This window comes from Garra rufa, unplaced genomic scaffold (assembly GCF_049309525.1).
Source record: "Garra rufa unplaced genomic scaffold, GarRuf1.0 hap1_unplaced_001, whole genome shotgun sequence".
Taxonomy (NCBI): Eukaryota; Metazoa; Chordata; class Actinopteri; order Cypriniformes; family Cyprinidae; genus Garra; species Garra rufa.
In genome coordinates, this window is record NW_027394276.1 from 9,456,977 (window position 1) to 9,474,297 (window position 17,321).

The 17,321-nt window shown below is 41.3% G+C and overlaps 1 protein-coding gene across 1 annotated transcript; it reads left to right on the plus strand.

Annotated features, from left to right (window-relative positions):
• Nucleotides 1-11,252: 11,252 nt before the first annotated feature.
• Nucleotides 11,253-13,436, plus strand: LOC141302358 (E3 SUMO-protein ligase ZBED1-like). Its single transcript, XM_073832405.1, has 2 exons — nt 11,253-12,677; nt 12,954-13,436. The coding sequence occupies exons 1-2, from the start codon at nt 11,253-11,255 to the stop codon at nt 13,434-13,436; spliced, it is 1,908 nt and encodes a 635-aa protein (XP_073688506.1).
• The last annotated feature ends 3,885 nt before the right edge of the window (nt 13,437-17,321 follow it).

A 17,321-nucleotide genomic window follows, 5' to 3' on the forward strand; every position in this document is an offset into this window, starting at 1 on the left:
TTAACGTCACAAAGGGCTTTAGATTAGACTCACCAAATTTGCTGTTGATCGGAGTAAATCTCTAGGAGGAGTTCGCTCAAGTACGACGCCTGAAAATGGCAAAAATGACACAAATTTTGCTAAGAAAATTAATAATAACCGACTTCCTGTTGGGTTTCGGATTTTGTCCCAGGAGGCTTTTTTGTAGGTATTGGTGAGATACATGTGTGTACCGATTTTCATGCATGTACGTGAATCATAGCTGAAAGCGCACACCGCGGAACGTGTAAAGGTGGCGCTATCGAGCCGTTTTGCCACACCCATCTCTGAAACCCATATCAGACATCCATTTTCGCCAGGTTTGATGTGTGTGCAAAGTTTCATGAGTTTTCGGGTATGTTTAGGCCCTCAAAAATGCGATTCATTCCGGAGAAGAAGAATAATAATAATAATAATAAACGAAGCAGATCCAATAGGGTCCTCACACCATCGGTGCTCGGGCCCTAATAATAATAAACGAAGCAGATCCAATAGGGTCCTCACACCATCGGTGCTCGGGCCCTAATAATAATTAAAGCTGCAAGCAGCGATGAACGGGCCCTCGCACACGGGCTCACCGCCGACCGGTGGCTTTAGGAACACAGCAAATGGTGGGTAGTATGCTTTTAATACAGTAAAAATAGGAGAAATATGTCAAAGTCACTTAAATGTGCCAAATTTCCTGCTGCCAGCTGGTGGCGCTATGCCTATAACTGATTATTGGCATGTAGATGTGTTCAGGCCACCACTTTCATCAAACATATGAAGTTTGGTGCAGATTGACCTTGGTATGTTTGAGTTAGTGAAAGTATGATATATCCTGCTGCCAACAGGTGGCGCTATGATAATATCTGAATTTTGGCCTTTAGGTGTCTTTAGGCCAGCACTCTTACCAAACCTGTGAAGTTTGAGGCAGATCGGACATTTTATGGCTGAGTTATAACAACTTCTATGTCCATGGCGAAACATCAAACTTTGTCACGCAGCCACAGACACGCCCTTTAACGAAAACTCAAGATCTTTGTAATTTAACATCTCTAAGGCCTCTAGATCAGACTGACCAAATATAATGTTGATATCATTAAATCTCTAGGAGGAGTTTGATACAAGTCATTTCCTGTTGCCAACAGGTGGCGCTGTGATTATAATAGAATATTGGCCTTCAGATGTATTCAGGCCAGGACTCTTATCGAATATGTGAAGTTTGAGGCAAATCGGACATTTTATGGCTGAGTTATAACAACTTCTATGTCCATGGCAAAACATCAAAATTTGTCAGGCCGCCACGGACACGCCCTTTACCGAAAACTCAAGATCTTCACAATTTAACATCACTAAGGCCTTTATATTAGACTGACCGATTTTGGAGTTGATCTGTATAAATCTCTAGGAGGAGTTGGTTGTCGAGTACAGCATGACACTTCCTGTTGCCTGCAGGTGGCGCTATGACTATAACTGAATATGGGCATGTAGATGTCTTCAGATCAGGAGTGTTATCACACATGTGAAGTTTGGGACAGATCGGACATTTTATGCCTAAGTTATAGCAACTTCCTTTTTCATGGCGAAACATCGAAATTTGCGAGGCTGCCACGGTCACGCCCTCCGATGAAAACTCTAGATCTTCACAATTTAACGTCACAAAGGGCTTTAGATTAGACTCACCAAATTTGGTGTTGATCGGAATAAATCTCTAGGAGGAGTTCGTTCAAGTATGACACCTGAAAATGGCAAAAATGACACAAATTTTGCTGAGAAAATTAATAATAACCGACTTCCTGTTGGGTTTCAGATTTTATCTCAAGAGGCTTTTTTGTAGGTATTGGTGTGCTACATGTGTGTACCGATTTTTGTGCATGTACGATAATCACAGCTGAATGCGCACACCGCGGAACGTGTAAAGGTGGCGCTATTGAGCCATTTTGCCACACCCACTTCTGCAACCCATATCAGACGTCCATTTTCGCCAGGTCTGATGTGTGTGCGAAGTTTCGTTAGTTTTCGGGTATGTCTAGGCCCTCAAAAATGCGATTCATTCCGGATAAGAAGAATAATAATAATAATTAAAGCTGCAAGCAGCGATGAACGGGCCCTCGCACCCGGGCTCACCGCCGACCGGTGGCTTTAGGAAAACATCAAACGGTGGGCAGTATGCTTTTAATACAGTAAATGTAGGAAAAATAGATCAAAGTCACTTAAATGTGCCAAACTTTCTGCTGCCAGCTGGTGGCGCTATGCCTATAACTGATTATTGGCATGTAGATGTGTTCAGGCCAGCACTTTCATCAAACATATGACGTTTGGTGCAGATCGACCTTGGTATGTTTGAGTTAGCGAAAGATATGATATATCCTGCTGCCAACAGGTGGCGCTATGATAATATTTGAATATTGGCCTTTAGATGTCTTCAGGCCAGGACTCTTACCAAACCTGTGAAGTTTGAGGCAGATCGGATATTTTATGGCTGAGTTATAACAACTTCTATGTCCATGGCGAAACGTCAAATTTTGTCAGGCCACCACGGACACGCCCTTTGACGAAAACTCAAGATCTTCGCAATTTAACATCTCTAAGGCCTCTAGATCAGACTGAGCAAATATAATGTTGATATCATTAAATCTCTAGGAGGAGTTTGATACAAGTCATTTCCTGTTGCCAACAGGTGGCGCTGTGATTATAATAGAATATTGGCCTTCAGATGTGTTCAGGCCAGGACTTTAATCGAACATGTGAAGTTTGAGGCAAATCGGACATTTTATGGCTGAGTTATAACAAGTTTTATATCCATGGCGAGACCTCGAAATGTGTCAGGCCGCCACGGACACGCCCTTCAACGAAAACTCAAGATCTTTGCAATTTAACATCACTAAAGCCTTTTTATTAGACTGACCGATTTTGGTGTTGATCTGTATAAATCTCTAGGAGGAGTTTGTTGTAGAGTACAGCATGACACTTCCTGTTGCCAGCAGGTGGCGCTATGACCATAACTGAATATGGGCATGTAGATGTCATCAGGTCAGGACTGTTATCACACATGTGAAGTTTGGGACAGATCGGACATTGTATGCCTGAGTTATAGCAACTTCCTTTTTCATGGCGAAACATCGAAATTTGCGAGGCCGCCACGGACACGCCCTCTGATGAAAACTCTAGATCTTCACAATTTACCGTCACAAAGGGCTTTAGATTAGACTCAGCAAATTTGGCGTTGATCCGAATAAATCTCTAGGAGGAGTTCGTTCAAGTACGAGGCCTGAAAATGGCAAAAATGACACAAAATTTGCTGAGAAAATTAAAAATAACCGACTTCCTGTTGGGTGTCAAATTTTGCTCCAAGAGGCTTTTTTGTAGGTATTGGTGTGTTACATGTGTGTACCGATTTTCGTGCATGTACGTGAATCACAGCTGAATGCGCACACCGCGGAACGTGTAAAGGTGGCGCTGTCGAGCCATTTTGCCACACCCACTTCTGCAACCCATATCAGACGTAAATTTTCGACAGGTCTGAGGTGTGTGCGAAGTTTCATGAGTTTTCGGGTATGTCTAAGCCCTCAAAAATGCGATTTATTTTGGAGAAGAATAATAATAATAATAATAATAATAATAATAAATATAGCTGCAAGCAGCAATTACGGGGCCAAGCACTCAAAGTGGAAAATGAGGAGCTAATGATGGCAGGAACAGCAGACCAACTGCAACAATAAGTAAAATGAAGCCATTTTAGGATGATTTTAGTCAAGACAACAGAAAAATGATGTAGAACGCCTACTGATATGATTTAATGGCTTATTAGGTTTGACCAACAGGTAGCGCTGTTATCAGATCGATGTGGTGTGTTTAGTGTGAGCTGACAAACGTTCACACAAAGTTTGGTGTCATTATGTCAAAGTTTTCCAAAGATATAGCCTTAGAGTCATTTTCACATCAAGCCTAAAATTTATAGAGGCACTGTACAAAAACGGTTTCATCTATCAACATGAAATCCATAACTTTTTGTCAGCACAGTCTGAAGATGATCTGACTCGATTTTGGTGAAAATCGGACGAACAGTCTAGGACTAGTTCGAAAAAGTAGGTTTTCAACATAAATCAAAATGGCGGAAAGGGAGTTTGGCCAACTGTTGCATAATTGGTATCTATGTTGTCGGGATGACCCAAGGAATATTTTGAGACCAGTTTCATTACAATAGGCTAATGCTATCTACAATTATTAGCATTTTTGTTCATTTTAAAACTAATAGTTAATGAATGCTTCATTACTCTTGACCAATAGGTGGCGCTGCTACCAAATTGATGTGGTGTCATCAGTGTTGGGTGTTAATGCCACATACCAAATTTGGTGCAAATATCTCAAAGCTTTGCAGAGATACAGCTTCCGATGCGCTTTGGCATCTTACCTGCAAATTCGTTGATGCGTTAAATGAAAACGGTTTCGAATATCGACACGAAATCCATAACTTTTTGTCAGCATGGTCTGAAGATGATCCGAGTCAAATTTGGTGAAAATCCGACCAACGGTCTAGGAGGAGTTCGAAAAAGTAGGTTTTCTACATTCATCAAAATGGCGAACAGGAAGTTAAGCCAATTTTGGCATAATTGGTATCAATGTTCTCGGCCTGACCCAAGGAATATTTTGAGATCACTTTTATTACAATAAGCCATGTTTTTCAGAAGTTATTAGCATTTTTCGAAATTTCGTTATAACTTTTGACCACAAGGTGGCGCTGGCCCCAAAATTGGTATGTACATTCAGGGCATGGTGCCGAACATTTTTGTAATTATTGTCGAAACGATACGTTAATCCGTTTTCAAGATACAGCATTTTAAATCTAAATTCAAAATGGCCGACACCCAAAATGGCTGACATAGGAAAATTGGATATGGGTCGACTCGGCATGCTCCTCCGAATCTAACAAGACTAGTTTTGAGATTTTTGGTCAAAACACTGAGAAGTTATAAGCAAAAATAGCCATTTTTAATATCTCCTGACCACTAGGTGGCACTGTGACGAAACATTGCAGGTAGCCTCAGGTCATGCTTGTTATAACACACACCAAGTTTGGTCTCAATATTCCAAAGCGTTGCGGAGATATGACCTCACTTCCATTTTTGAACGCTTTTCGTAGAATTAATTAGCGCGTTTTTCGAGAACGGTTTGTCCAATCAACTTGAATTCCATAACTTTTTGCCTGCATTGTCTGAAGATGATCTGAGCCAATTTTGGTGAAAATCAGACAAACCGTCTAGGACGAGTTCGAAAAAGTAGGTTTTATAAACAAAAAATTATAGAAAAAAAACTAAACCTTAGGATTTTAGAAATTTGGTGTTCAATCGACTCGGCATGACCCAAGGATTCAGAGAAAATTGGAATTTTGATTTTATGGCTTACGGTTCAAAAGTTATTAGCAAAAAGAAAGTGAAAGTTTGGACAAGTGGTGGCGCTAGAGAGTTTGAGTTAGAGACTCCAAACTTGCTATGGTTAATGTTGGCACGGTCCTCTATCAGTGTGCCAAATTATACAACTTTCCCGCAAGCGGTTCTATGGGCTGCCATAGACTTGCGGCGGAATAATAATAATAATAAATATAGCTGCAAGCAGCAATTACGGGGCCAAGCACTCAAAGCGGAAAATGAGGAGCTAACGATGGCAGGAACAGCAGACCAACTGCAACAATAACGAAAAGGAAGCAATTTTAAGAGGATTTCAGTGAAAATTACAGAAAAATGGTGTAGAACGCCTACTGATATGATTTAATGCTTATTACGTTTGACCAACAGGTGGCGCTGTTCTCAAATCCATGTGGTGTGTTTAGTGTGAGGTGACAAACGTGCACACAAAGTTTGGTGCCATTATGTCAAAATTTTCCAAAGATATAGCCTTAGAGTCATTTTCACATCAAGCCTTAAATTTATAGAGGCGCTATACGAAAACGGTTTCATCTATCATCATGAAATCCATAACTTTTTGTCAGGACAGTCTGAAGATGATCTGACTCGATTTTGGTGAAAATCGGACGAACGGTCCGCAAGCGGTTCTATGGGCTGCCATAGACTTGCGGCGGAATAATAATAATAATTAAAGCTGCAAGCAGCGATGAACGGGCCCTCGCACACGGGCTCACCGCCGACCGGTGGCTTTAGGAACACAGCAAATGGTGGGTAGTATGCTTTTAATACAGTAAAAATAGGAGAAATATGTCAAAGTCACTTAAATGTGCCAAATTTCCTGCTGCCAGCTGGTGGCGCTATGCCTATAACTGATTATTGGCATGTAGATGTGTTCAGGCCACCACTTTCATCAAACATATGAAGTTTGGTGCAGATTGACCTTGGTATGTTTGAGTTAGTGAAAGTATAATATATATCCTGCTGCCAACAGGTGGCGCTATGATAATATCTGAATATTGGCCTTTAGGTGTCTTTAGGCCAGCACTCTTACCAAACCTGTGAAGTTTGAGGCAGATCGGACATTTTATGGCTGAGTTATAACAACTTCTATGTCCATGGCGAAACATCAAATTTTGTCACGCAGCCACAGACACGCCCTTTAACGAAAACTCAAGATCTTTGTAATTTAACATCTCTAAGGCCTCTAGATCAGACTGACCAAATATAATGTTGATATCATTAAATCTCTAGGAGGAGTTTGATACAAGTCATTTCCTGTTGCCAACAGGAGGCACTGTGATTATAATAGAATATTGGCCTTCAGATGTATTCAGGCCAGGACTCTTATCGAATATGTGAAGTCTGAGGCAAATCGGACATTTTATGGCTGAGTTATAACAAGTTTTATATCCATGGCGAGACCTCGAAATTTGTCAGGCCGCCACGGACACACCCTTTACCGAAAACTCAAGATCTTCACAATTTAACATCACTAAGGCCTTTATATTAGACTGACCGATTTTGGTGTTGATCTGCATAAATCTCTAGGAGGAGTTGGTTGTAGAGTACAGCATGACACTTCCTGTTGCCTGCAGGTGGCGCTATGACTATAACTGAATATAGGCATGTAGATGTCTTCAGGTCAGGAGTGTTATAACACATGTGAAGATTGGGACAGATCGGACATTTTATGCCTAAGTTATAGCAACTTCCTTTTTCATGGCGAAACATCGAAATTTGCGAGGCCGCCACGGACACGCCCTCCGATGAAAACTCTAGATCTTCGCAATTTAACGTCACAAAGGGCTTTAGATTGGACTCACCAAATTCGGCATTGATCCGAATCAATCTCTAGGAGGAGTTCGTTCAAGTACGACGCCTGAAAATGGCAAAAATGACACAAATTTTGCTGAGAAAATTAAAAATAACCGACTTCCTGTTGGGTTCCGGATTTTGCTCCAAGAGGCTTTTTTGTAGGTATTGGTGTGTTACATGTGTGTACCGATTTCCGTGCATGTACGTGAATCACAGCTGAAAGCGCACACCGCTGAACGTCTAAAGGTGGCGCTGTCGAGCCATTTTGCCACACCCACTTCTGAAACCCATATCAGACGTAAATTTTCGCCAGGTTTGATGTGTGTGCAAAGTTTCATGAGTTTTCGGGTATGTCTAAGCCCTCAAAAATGCGATTCATTTTGGAGAATAATAATAATAATAATAATTAAAGCTGCAAGCAGCGATGAACGGGCCCTCGCACCCGGGCTCACCGCCGACCGGTGGCTTTAGGAACACAGCAAACGGTGGGCAGTATGCTTTTAATACAGTAAATGTAGGAAAAATAGATCAAAGTCACTTAAATGTGCCAAACTTCCTGCTGCCAGCTGGTGGCGCTATGCCTATAACTGATTATTGGCATGTAGATGTGTTCAGGCCAGCACTTTGATCAAACATATGAAGTTTGGTTCAGATTGACCTTGGTATGTGTGAGTTAGTGCAAGATATGATATATCCTGCTGCCAATAGGTGGCGCTATAATAATATCTGTATATTGGCCTTTAGATGTCTTCAGGCCAGGACTTTTACCAAACATGTGAAGTTTGAGGCAGATCGGACATTTTATGGCTGAGTTATAACAACTTTTATGTCCATGGCGAAACATCAAACTTTGTCAGGCCGCCATGGACACGCCCTTTGACGAAAACTCAAGATCTTCACAATTTAACATCTCTAAGGCCTCGAGATCAGACTGACCAAATATATTGTTGATATCATTAAATCTCTAGGAGGAGTTTGGTACAAGTCATTTCCTATTGCCAACAGGTGGCGCTGTGATTATAATAGAATATAGGCCTTCAGATTGGTTCAGGCCAGGACTCTTATCGAACATGTGAAGTTTGAGGCAAATCGGACATTTTATGGCTGAGTTATAACAAGTTTTATATCCATGGCGAGACCACGAAATTTGCCAGGCCGCCATGGACACACCCTTCAACGAAAACTCAAGATCTTCGCAATTTAACATCGCTAAAGCCTTTTTATTAGACTGACCGATTTTGGTGTTGATCTGATTAAATCTTTTGGAGGAGTTTGTTGCAGAGTACAGCATGACACTTCCTGGTGCCAGCAGGTGGCGCTATGAGTAAAACTGAATATGGGTATGTAGATGTCATCAGGTCAGGTGTGTTATCACACATGTGAAGTTTGGGGCAGATCGGGCATTTTATGCCTGAGTTATAGCAACTTCCTTTTTCATGGCGAAGCATCGAAATTTGCCAGGCCGCCACGGACACGCCCTCCGATGAAAACTCTAGATCTTCGCAATTTAACGTCACAAAGGGCTTTAGATTAGACTCACCAAATTTGCCGTTAATCCGAATAAATCTCTAGGAGGAGTTCGTTCAAGTATGACGCCTGAAAATGGCAAAAATTACACAAATTTTGCTAAGAAAATTAAAAATAACCGACTTCCTGTTGGGTGTCAAATTTTGCTCCAAGAGGCTTTTTTGTAGGTTTTGGTGAGCTACATGTGTGTACCGATTTTCGTGCATGTACGTGAATCACAACTGAAAGCGCACACCGCGGAACGTGTAAAGGTGGCGCTATCGAGCCATTTTACCACACCCACTTCTGCAACCCATATCAGACGTAAATTTTCGCCAGGTCTGATGTGTGTGCGAAGTTTCATGAGTTTTCGGGTATGTCTAAGCCCTCAAAAATGCGATTCATTTTGGAGAAGAATAATAATAATAATAATAATAATAATAAACGAAGCAGATCCAATAGGGTCCTCACACCATCGGTGCTCGGGCCCTAATTAAAGCTGCAAGCAGCGATGAACGGGCCCTCGCACACGGGCTCACCGCCGACCGGTGGCTTTAGGAACACAGCAAATGGAGGGTAGTATGCTTTTAATACAGTAAAAATATGAGAAATATGTCAAAGTCACTTAAATGTGCCAAATTCCCTGCTGCCAGCTGGTGGCGCTATGCCTATAACTGATTATTGGCATGTAGATGTGTTCAGGCTGGCACTTTCATCAAACATATGAAGTTTGGTGCAGATTGACCTTGGTATGTTTGAGTTAGTGAAAGATATGATATATCCTGATGCCAACAGGTGGCGCTATGATAATATCTGAATATTGGCCTTTAGGTGTCTTCAGGCCAGGACTCTTACCAAACCTGTGAAGTTTGAGGCAGATCGGACATTTTATGGCTGAGTTATAACAACTTCTATGTCCATGGCGAAACATCAAACTTTGTCACGCCGCCACAGACACGCCCTTTAACGAAAACTCAAGATCTTCGCAATTTAACATCTCTAAGACCTCTAGATCAGACTGACCAAATATAATGTTGATATCATTAAATCTCTAGGAGGAGTTTTATACAAGTCATTTCCTGTTGCCAACAGGTGGCGCTGTGATTATAATAGAATATTGGCCTTCAGATGTGTTCAGGCCAGGACTTTAATCGAACATGTGAAGTTTGAGGCAAATCGGACATTTTATGGCTGAGTTATAACAAGTTTTATATCCATGGCGAGACCTCGAAATTTGTCAGGCCGCCACGGACACGCCCTTCAACGAAAACTCAAGATCTTCACAATTTAACATCACTAAGGCCTTTATATTAGACTGACCGATTTTGGTGTTGATCTGTATAAATCTCTAGGAGGAGTTGGTTGTAGAGTACAGCATGACACTTCCTGTTGCCTGCAGGTGGCGCTATGACTATAACTGAATATGGATATGTAGATGTCATCAGGTCAGGAGTGTTATCACACATGTGAAGTTTGGGACAGATTGGACATTTTATGCCTAAGTTATAGCAACTTCCTTTTTCATGGCGAAACATCGAAATTTGCGAGGCCGCCACGGACACGCCCTCCGATGAAAACTCTAGATCTTCACAATTTAGCGTCACAAAGGGCTTTAGATTAGACTCTGAAAATTTGGCGTTGATCCGAATAAATCTCTAGGAGGAGTTCGTTCAAGTACGAGGCCTGAAAATGGCAAAAATGACACAAAATTTGCTGAGAAAATTAAAAATAACCGACTTCCTGTTGGGTGTCAAATTTTGCTCCAAGAGGCTTTTTTGTAGGTATTGGTGTGTTACATGTGTGTACCGATTTTCGTGCATGTACGTGAATCACAGCTGAATGCGCACACCGCGGAACGTGTAAAGGTGGCGCTGTCGAGCCATTTTGCCACACCCACTTCTGCAACCCATATCAGACGTAAATTTTCGCCAGGTCTGATGTGTGTGCGAAGTTTCATGAGTTTTCGGGTATGTCTAAGCCCTCAAAAATGCGATTCATTTTGGAGAAGAATAATAATAATAATAATAATAATAATAATAATAATAATAATAAACGAAGCAGATCCAATAGGGTCCTCACACCATCGGTGCTCGGGCCCTAATTAAAGCTGCAAGCAGCGATGGTAGGGCCCTCGCACTCGGGCTCACCGCCGATCGGTGGCGAATGGTTGGCACTATGCTATTAACTCAGAAAATGTAGGAGGAATATGTCAAAGTCATTGATATGTGCCAATCTTCCTTCTGCCAGCTGGTGGCGCCATGCCTATAACTGAATATTGGCATGCAGATGTGTTCAGGCCAGTGCTTTTATCAAACATATGAAGTTTGGTGAAGCTTGAACATTAGGGGTGGGAGAAAAAATCGATGCATCGATGCATCGCGATTCTTTCTCTAACGATTCTGAATCGATTCTCAAAGATTCAGAATCGATTCTCTGTTCAATCAAATCGCGAATGCGCGCCGGAAACATAAACATCACAACGCTCATCTCTTACATGTATGCTGTCGAATTCTCTTCTTTTGAACAATGGACAAACTACAGCCTGCACCATCAAATTTGAAATCGACTGTGTGGCAACATTTTGGATTTTGTGAAGACGAAGAGAAAGGGGTCGTTGATAAAAGCCATACTGTGTGCAAAATCTGTCGTGCCAAATTTAAGTATTTCGGGAACACGACTAACATGAAGAAGCATATTACACGGTTCCACCCAGAGCTGGAGAAAAGGCCTTCTATCCTGATCGCGCCCACTGCCGGTCCCACTCAAAGGACCCTCGAGCAAGTAGCAAAGCTTCCACCGAATTCTGAAAAGGCCAAGCGAATTACCCGGTCAGTGGCGGGTTTCATTGCCAAGGATTTGCGCCCTTACTCGGTAGTGGATAACCAAGGATTTCGCACAATGTTACAGGTGCTTGAGCCAAGATATAGTGTGCCCTCACGACGTTATTTCAGTGACACCGCAATACCCGCACTCTACAGGGAGACTAAAGCTCAAATTTTAGAATCACTATGCAATACGGACAGGGTTGCAATAACATGTGATGCATGGACATCAATTTCCACAGACTCGTATGTCACCATTACGGCTCACTACATCACGGATGAGTGTAAGCTCGCGGCTTGTGTTCTGCAAACGCGGAGTATGAACGAAAGCCACACAGGCGCGAATGTTGCTGAACTTCTGCAAAGTGTTGCATCCGAATGGAAAATTGCGAACAAAGACTTAGTTTTGGTGACTGACAATGCCTCTAATATGGCTGTTGCAGCACAGCTTGGCAAGTTTCCACATGTGAGATGTTACGCACACACACTTAATTTGGCCTCTCAGCGAGCGCTAAAGTTGCCGGCAGTGTCGAGGCTGTTAGCGAGGGTGAGGCGCATTGTGACTTTTTTCCATCGCAGCACAACTGCAAAGCATCAGTTGGAGGAGAAACAAAAACAGCTTAATCTGCCGTGTCATAAACTGAAATCTGACGTCATCACTAGATGGAACAGCGCATATGAGATGCTTGAACGATTCCTTGAGCAACAACCGGCTGTCTGCGCTGCGTTACTGTCACCTGCGGTGAGAAAAGGAGCGTCTGAAATCTTCACTCTTACAGAGTCAGATATTTCATGTGCCGAAGATGTTGTAAACGCCCTCAAGCCTATGAAAGATGCCACCCTTCTAATGTCAGAGGAGAGCAGCCCCACAGCATGTTTGATTGCTCCATTGCATGCTAAGTTGATCCAGGACATGAAAGAAAACACTGATGAGACACCAGTGATCAGGGAGATAAAGAGGGTCATCAGTGAGGACCTCAGCAGAAGGTACACCACTGTGCAGGAGACCAGTCTTCTTCACAAATGTGCTTCTCTGGACCCGCGCTTTAAGGGACTGCCCTTTCTTTCCGAAGAAAAGAGAGAGGAAGCGTACAAAACAGTGATTACTGAAGCTTCATCATTGCAAGAGGTAACTTTTATATATCATCAATATCTGTGATACTTAATGACAAAGTTTTAGCATATAACATTAAAGCAATTGCAACAGTGCAATATTACAGGACTTTTTCATGTCAGTCTTAAATTATGAAATAACGTATTAAATACATTTCTCTAAGTCTTTATTAGTCAATGTGTAAAAAATTTATAATATTTCACTGTGGATTGTATGACCTCAATCATTTAACTTAATAGTTATGTTTGATCTACAATATGTTCATTTTCTTCTCTTGTGATTGATTAAAAGCAGGAAGATAAGGCAAAAGAGCAGGAAAATTCAGAAGACTGCAGAGTGACAGAAGCCAACAACTCAGTGAGCCCACAGCCTGAAGTTGCAGAGAATCTGGATGAGCGTCCTTCTACTTCAACAGGAAGAGCTTCATCTTTGCTTCACTGTCTGCTGGGACAGACCTTCTCTGATGCTTCAGTTACACCACATCATCATCAGTCAGCTCATGCCGTAGCTGAAGAGGAGATGACCAGATATCGGAGTTCCCCACCACTCTCTCTATCTGAGGACCCCCTCAACTGGTGGAATGTAAACAAGGTGTCCTTTCCTTTGCTTTCCAAAATGGCAAAGAGGTATTTATGCATTCCTGCAACCAGTGGCTCTGCAGAGAGAGTCTTTTCCACTGCAGGAGATATTGTTACAGCCCAGCGAAGCACACTTACTCCTGAACATGTGGACCAACTACTCTTCCTTCACAAAAACTTGAACTTGGCAATATAATTACAATAGATAAACTATAGTGAGATGTTGGATATTTAAGTTATTTAATTTGTATCCTGATATTTTTTGCAGTATGGTTGAAAGATAATTCATTGCATCTCTGAAGATAATTCTAAACGTTCAAAACAAAACTAATAACAGACATTTCTTCCTTTGTTAAAAGGTTCTAAACAAACTGAAAAATTGTCATACTTTGTTGATTGAGAACTGTTTGTTCTTAACAATTGTTCTTAGTAATTGTATGGGCTTTCCATGTTTAATTCAGAGCTTGTTCATCCTGAATATAATTTTGTTAAAATAAAAGCAATAAAAGTCTTCATTTCACTTTGTCATTTTTAAGATTGAAATACTGCCAAACAGAGATTCTAACTATAAACAAAAAACATAGAAACTCTATATTTAAATTAAGCATATTTGCAAAAAAACAAAACTAAAAAAAACATGTATATGAAGAATCGTTTTGGAATCGGATCGTGGATCCCAGAATCGGAATCGGATCGGATCGCGAAGTACCTAAAGATTCCCACCCCTATTGAACATGGCATGCTTGAGTGTAAGTCATGACATATCCTGCTGCCAACAGGTGGCGCTATTACAAAATATTGGCTTTTAGATGTCTTCAAGCCAGGCCTATTGGCAAACATGTCAAGTTTGGTGCAAATTGTACATTGCATGCTTAAGTTAGTGTAAAACAAGTAATTTGCTGTTGCCAGCTGGTGGCGCTATGACTATAACAAAATATTGGCATGTAAATGTATTCAGGCCAAGACTCTTATCAAACATATTAAGTGTGATGCTGATTGGACATTGCATGCCTGAGTTACAGTAACTTCCTGTTTCATTGCATTAAGAGTATGCTTTAGCACTTAGCTAAATGTTGCTAACATGTTTCTAGCATGTTGCTACCCTATTTAACACTTGTTGATATTTTTAAAATGTTGCTTGGCATCCACAACAGTATTAAACATGTGACTTCCTGTTGCCAGCAGGTGGCACTATGACTATAACTGAATATGGGCATGGGCTTGTGTTCAGACCAGGACTCTTATCAAACATATTAAGCTTGGGTCAGATTGGACATTGTATGCATGAGTTACACTTATTTTTCTTTGTATTAATATAATGCTTTAGCTCTCAGCTAAGTGTTGCTAGCATGTTTTAACATGATTCTAACATGATGCTAGCCTATTTAAAACTTGCTGACGCTTTTTATTATGTTGCTAGGAGTCCGTAACACCATTAAACGTCACTTCCTGTTGTCAGCAGGTGGCGCTGTGACTATAACTGAATATGGGCATGTATATATCTTCAGGCCAGGAGTCTTATCAAACGTGAAGTTTGGGGCTGATTGGACATTGCATGTCTGAGTTGCAGTAACTTCCTGTTTTATGTCTTTAACAACATGCTTTAGCACTAAGTAAGTGTTGCTAGCATGTTTGAGTACGTTTTAAACTAGTTTAGCACTCAATGGCTTTTTTAGTGTGTTGCTAATAGTGTGTCACAGTGTTAAACATGTCACTTCCTGTTGACAGTAGGTGGCGCTATAACTATAACTGAATATTGGCATGTAGATATCTTCAGGCCAGGACTGTTATCAAACATGTGAAGTTTGGGGCTGATTGGACATTGCATGCCTGAGTTACAGTAACTTCCTGTTTCATTGCATTAAGAGCATGCTTTAGCACTTAGCTAAATGTTGCTAACATGTTATAGCATGTTTCTAGCATGTTGCTACCCTGTTTAACAGTTTTTGATTTTTTTTTAAATGTTGCTAGGCATCCACAACAGTATTAAACATATGGCTTCCTGTTACCAGCTGGTGGCGCTATGACTATAACTGAATACAGGCATGGGCATGTGTTTAGGCCAGGATTCTTATCAAACATGTTAAGTTTGGGGCTGATTGGACATGGTATGCCTGAGTTAGAGTAACTTCCTGTTTTATTGTATTATTAGCATGCTTTAGCATATTAGCTAAGTGTTGCTAGCATGCTTTATTATTTTTGTAGCATGTTGAATATTAAGTTTGGGTCAGATTCAACAGTATATACATGAGTTACAGCAATTTCCTTTTGTATTTTTATTAATAGCATGCTTTAGCTCTTAGCTAAGTGTTGCTAGCATGTTTTAGCATGTTTGTAGCATGTTGCTAGCCTATTTACGACTTGTTAACGCTTTTCAATATGTTGCTAAGAGTCCGTAACAGTGTTAAACATGTCATTTCCTGTTGTCAGCAGGTGGCGCTATGATTATAACTGAATTTGGGCACTGACATGTGTTCAGGACCGGACTGTCATCAAACATGTGAAGTTTGAGGCAGATCGGACATCGTATGCCTGAGTTATAGCAACTTCCTTTTTCATGGCGAAACATCAAAGTTTGTCAGGCCGCCACGGACACGCCCATCGACGAAAACTCTAAAGCTTCGCAATTTAACATCGCAAAGGCCTTATGATGACACTCAGCAAATTTGAAGATGATCGGATAAAAACTGTAGGAGGAGTTCGTTAAAGTACGAGGCCTGAAAATGGCAAAAACTGCACAAAAATCGTACAGGAAATTCAATATAACGGACTTCCTGTTGGGTTTCGGATGTTGCAACAGGAGACTTTTTTGTAGGTATTGGTGTGTTACATATGTGTACCGAGTTTCGTACATGTACGTGAAACGTAGCTCGAGGTGCACTCCGTTGAAATTTTATAGGTGGCGCTATCGAGCCATTTTGCCACACCCACTTTTGAAAATCATATCAGATGTAAATTTTCGCCAGGTCTGATGCGTGTGCAAAGTTTTGTGAGTTTTCGGGCATGTTTAGGCCCTCAAAAAGACTTTTCATTTTGGAGAAGAAGAAGAATAATAATAAACGGAGCAATTCCAATAGGGTCCTCGCACTGTAGTGCTCGGGCCCTAATAATAATAATAATAATAATAAACGGAGCAGATCCAATAGGGTCCTCACACCATCGGTGCTCGGGCCCTAATAATTAAATCTGCAAGCAGCGATGAACGGGCCCTCGCACACGGGCTCACCGCCGACCGGTGGCTTTAGGAACACAGCAAACGGTGGGCAGTATGCTTTTAATACATTAAATGTAGGAAAAATAGATCAAAGTCACTTAAATATGCCAAACTTCCTGCTGCCAGCTGGTGGCGCTATGCCTATAACTGATTATTGGCATGTAGATGTGTTCAGGCCAGCACTTTCATCAAACATATGAAGTTTGGTGCAGATTGACCTTGGTATGCGTGAGTTAGTGCAAGATATGATATATCCTGCTGCCAATAGGTGGCACTATAATAATATCTTTATATTGGCTTTTAGATGTCTTCAGGCCAGGACTCTTACCAAACATGTGATGTTTGAGGCAGATCGGACATTTTATGGCTGAGTTATAACAACTTTTATGTCCATGGCGAAACATCAAACTTTGTCAGGCCGCCACGGACACGCCCTTTAATGAAAACTCAAGATCTTCACAATTTAACATCTCTAAGGCCTCGAGATCAGACTGACCAAATATAATGTTGATATCATTAAATCTCTAGGAGGAGTTTGGTACAAGTCATTTCCTGTTGCCAACAGGTGGCGCTGTGATTATAATAGAATATAGGCCTTCGGATTGGTTCAGGCCAGGACTCTTGTCGAACATGTGAAGTTTGAGGCAAATCGGACATTTTATGGCTGAGTTATAACAAGATTTATATCCATGGCGAGACCTCGAAATTTGCCAGGCCGCCACGGACACGCCCTTCAACGAAAACTCAAGATCTTCGCAATTTAACATCACTAAAGCCTTTTTATTAGACTGACCGATTTTGGTGTTGATCTGATTAAATCTCCAGGAGGAATTTGTTGCAGAGTACAGCATGACACTTCCTGGTGCC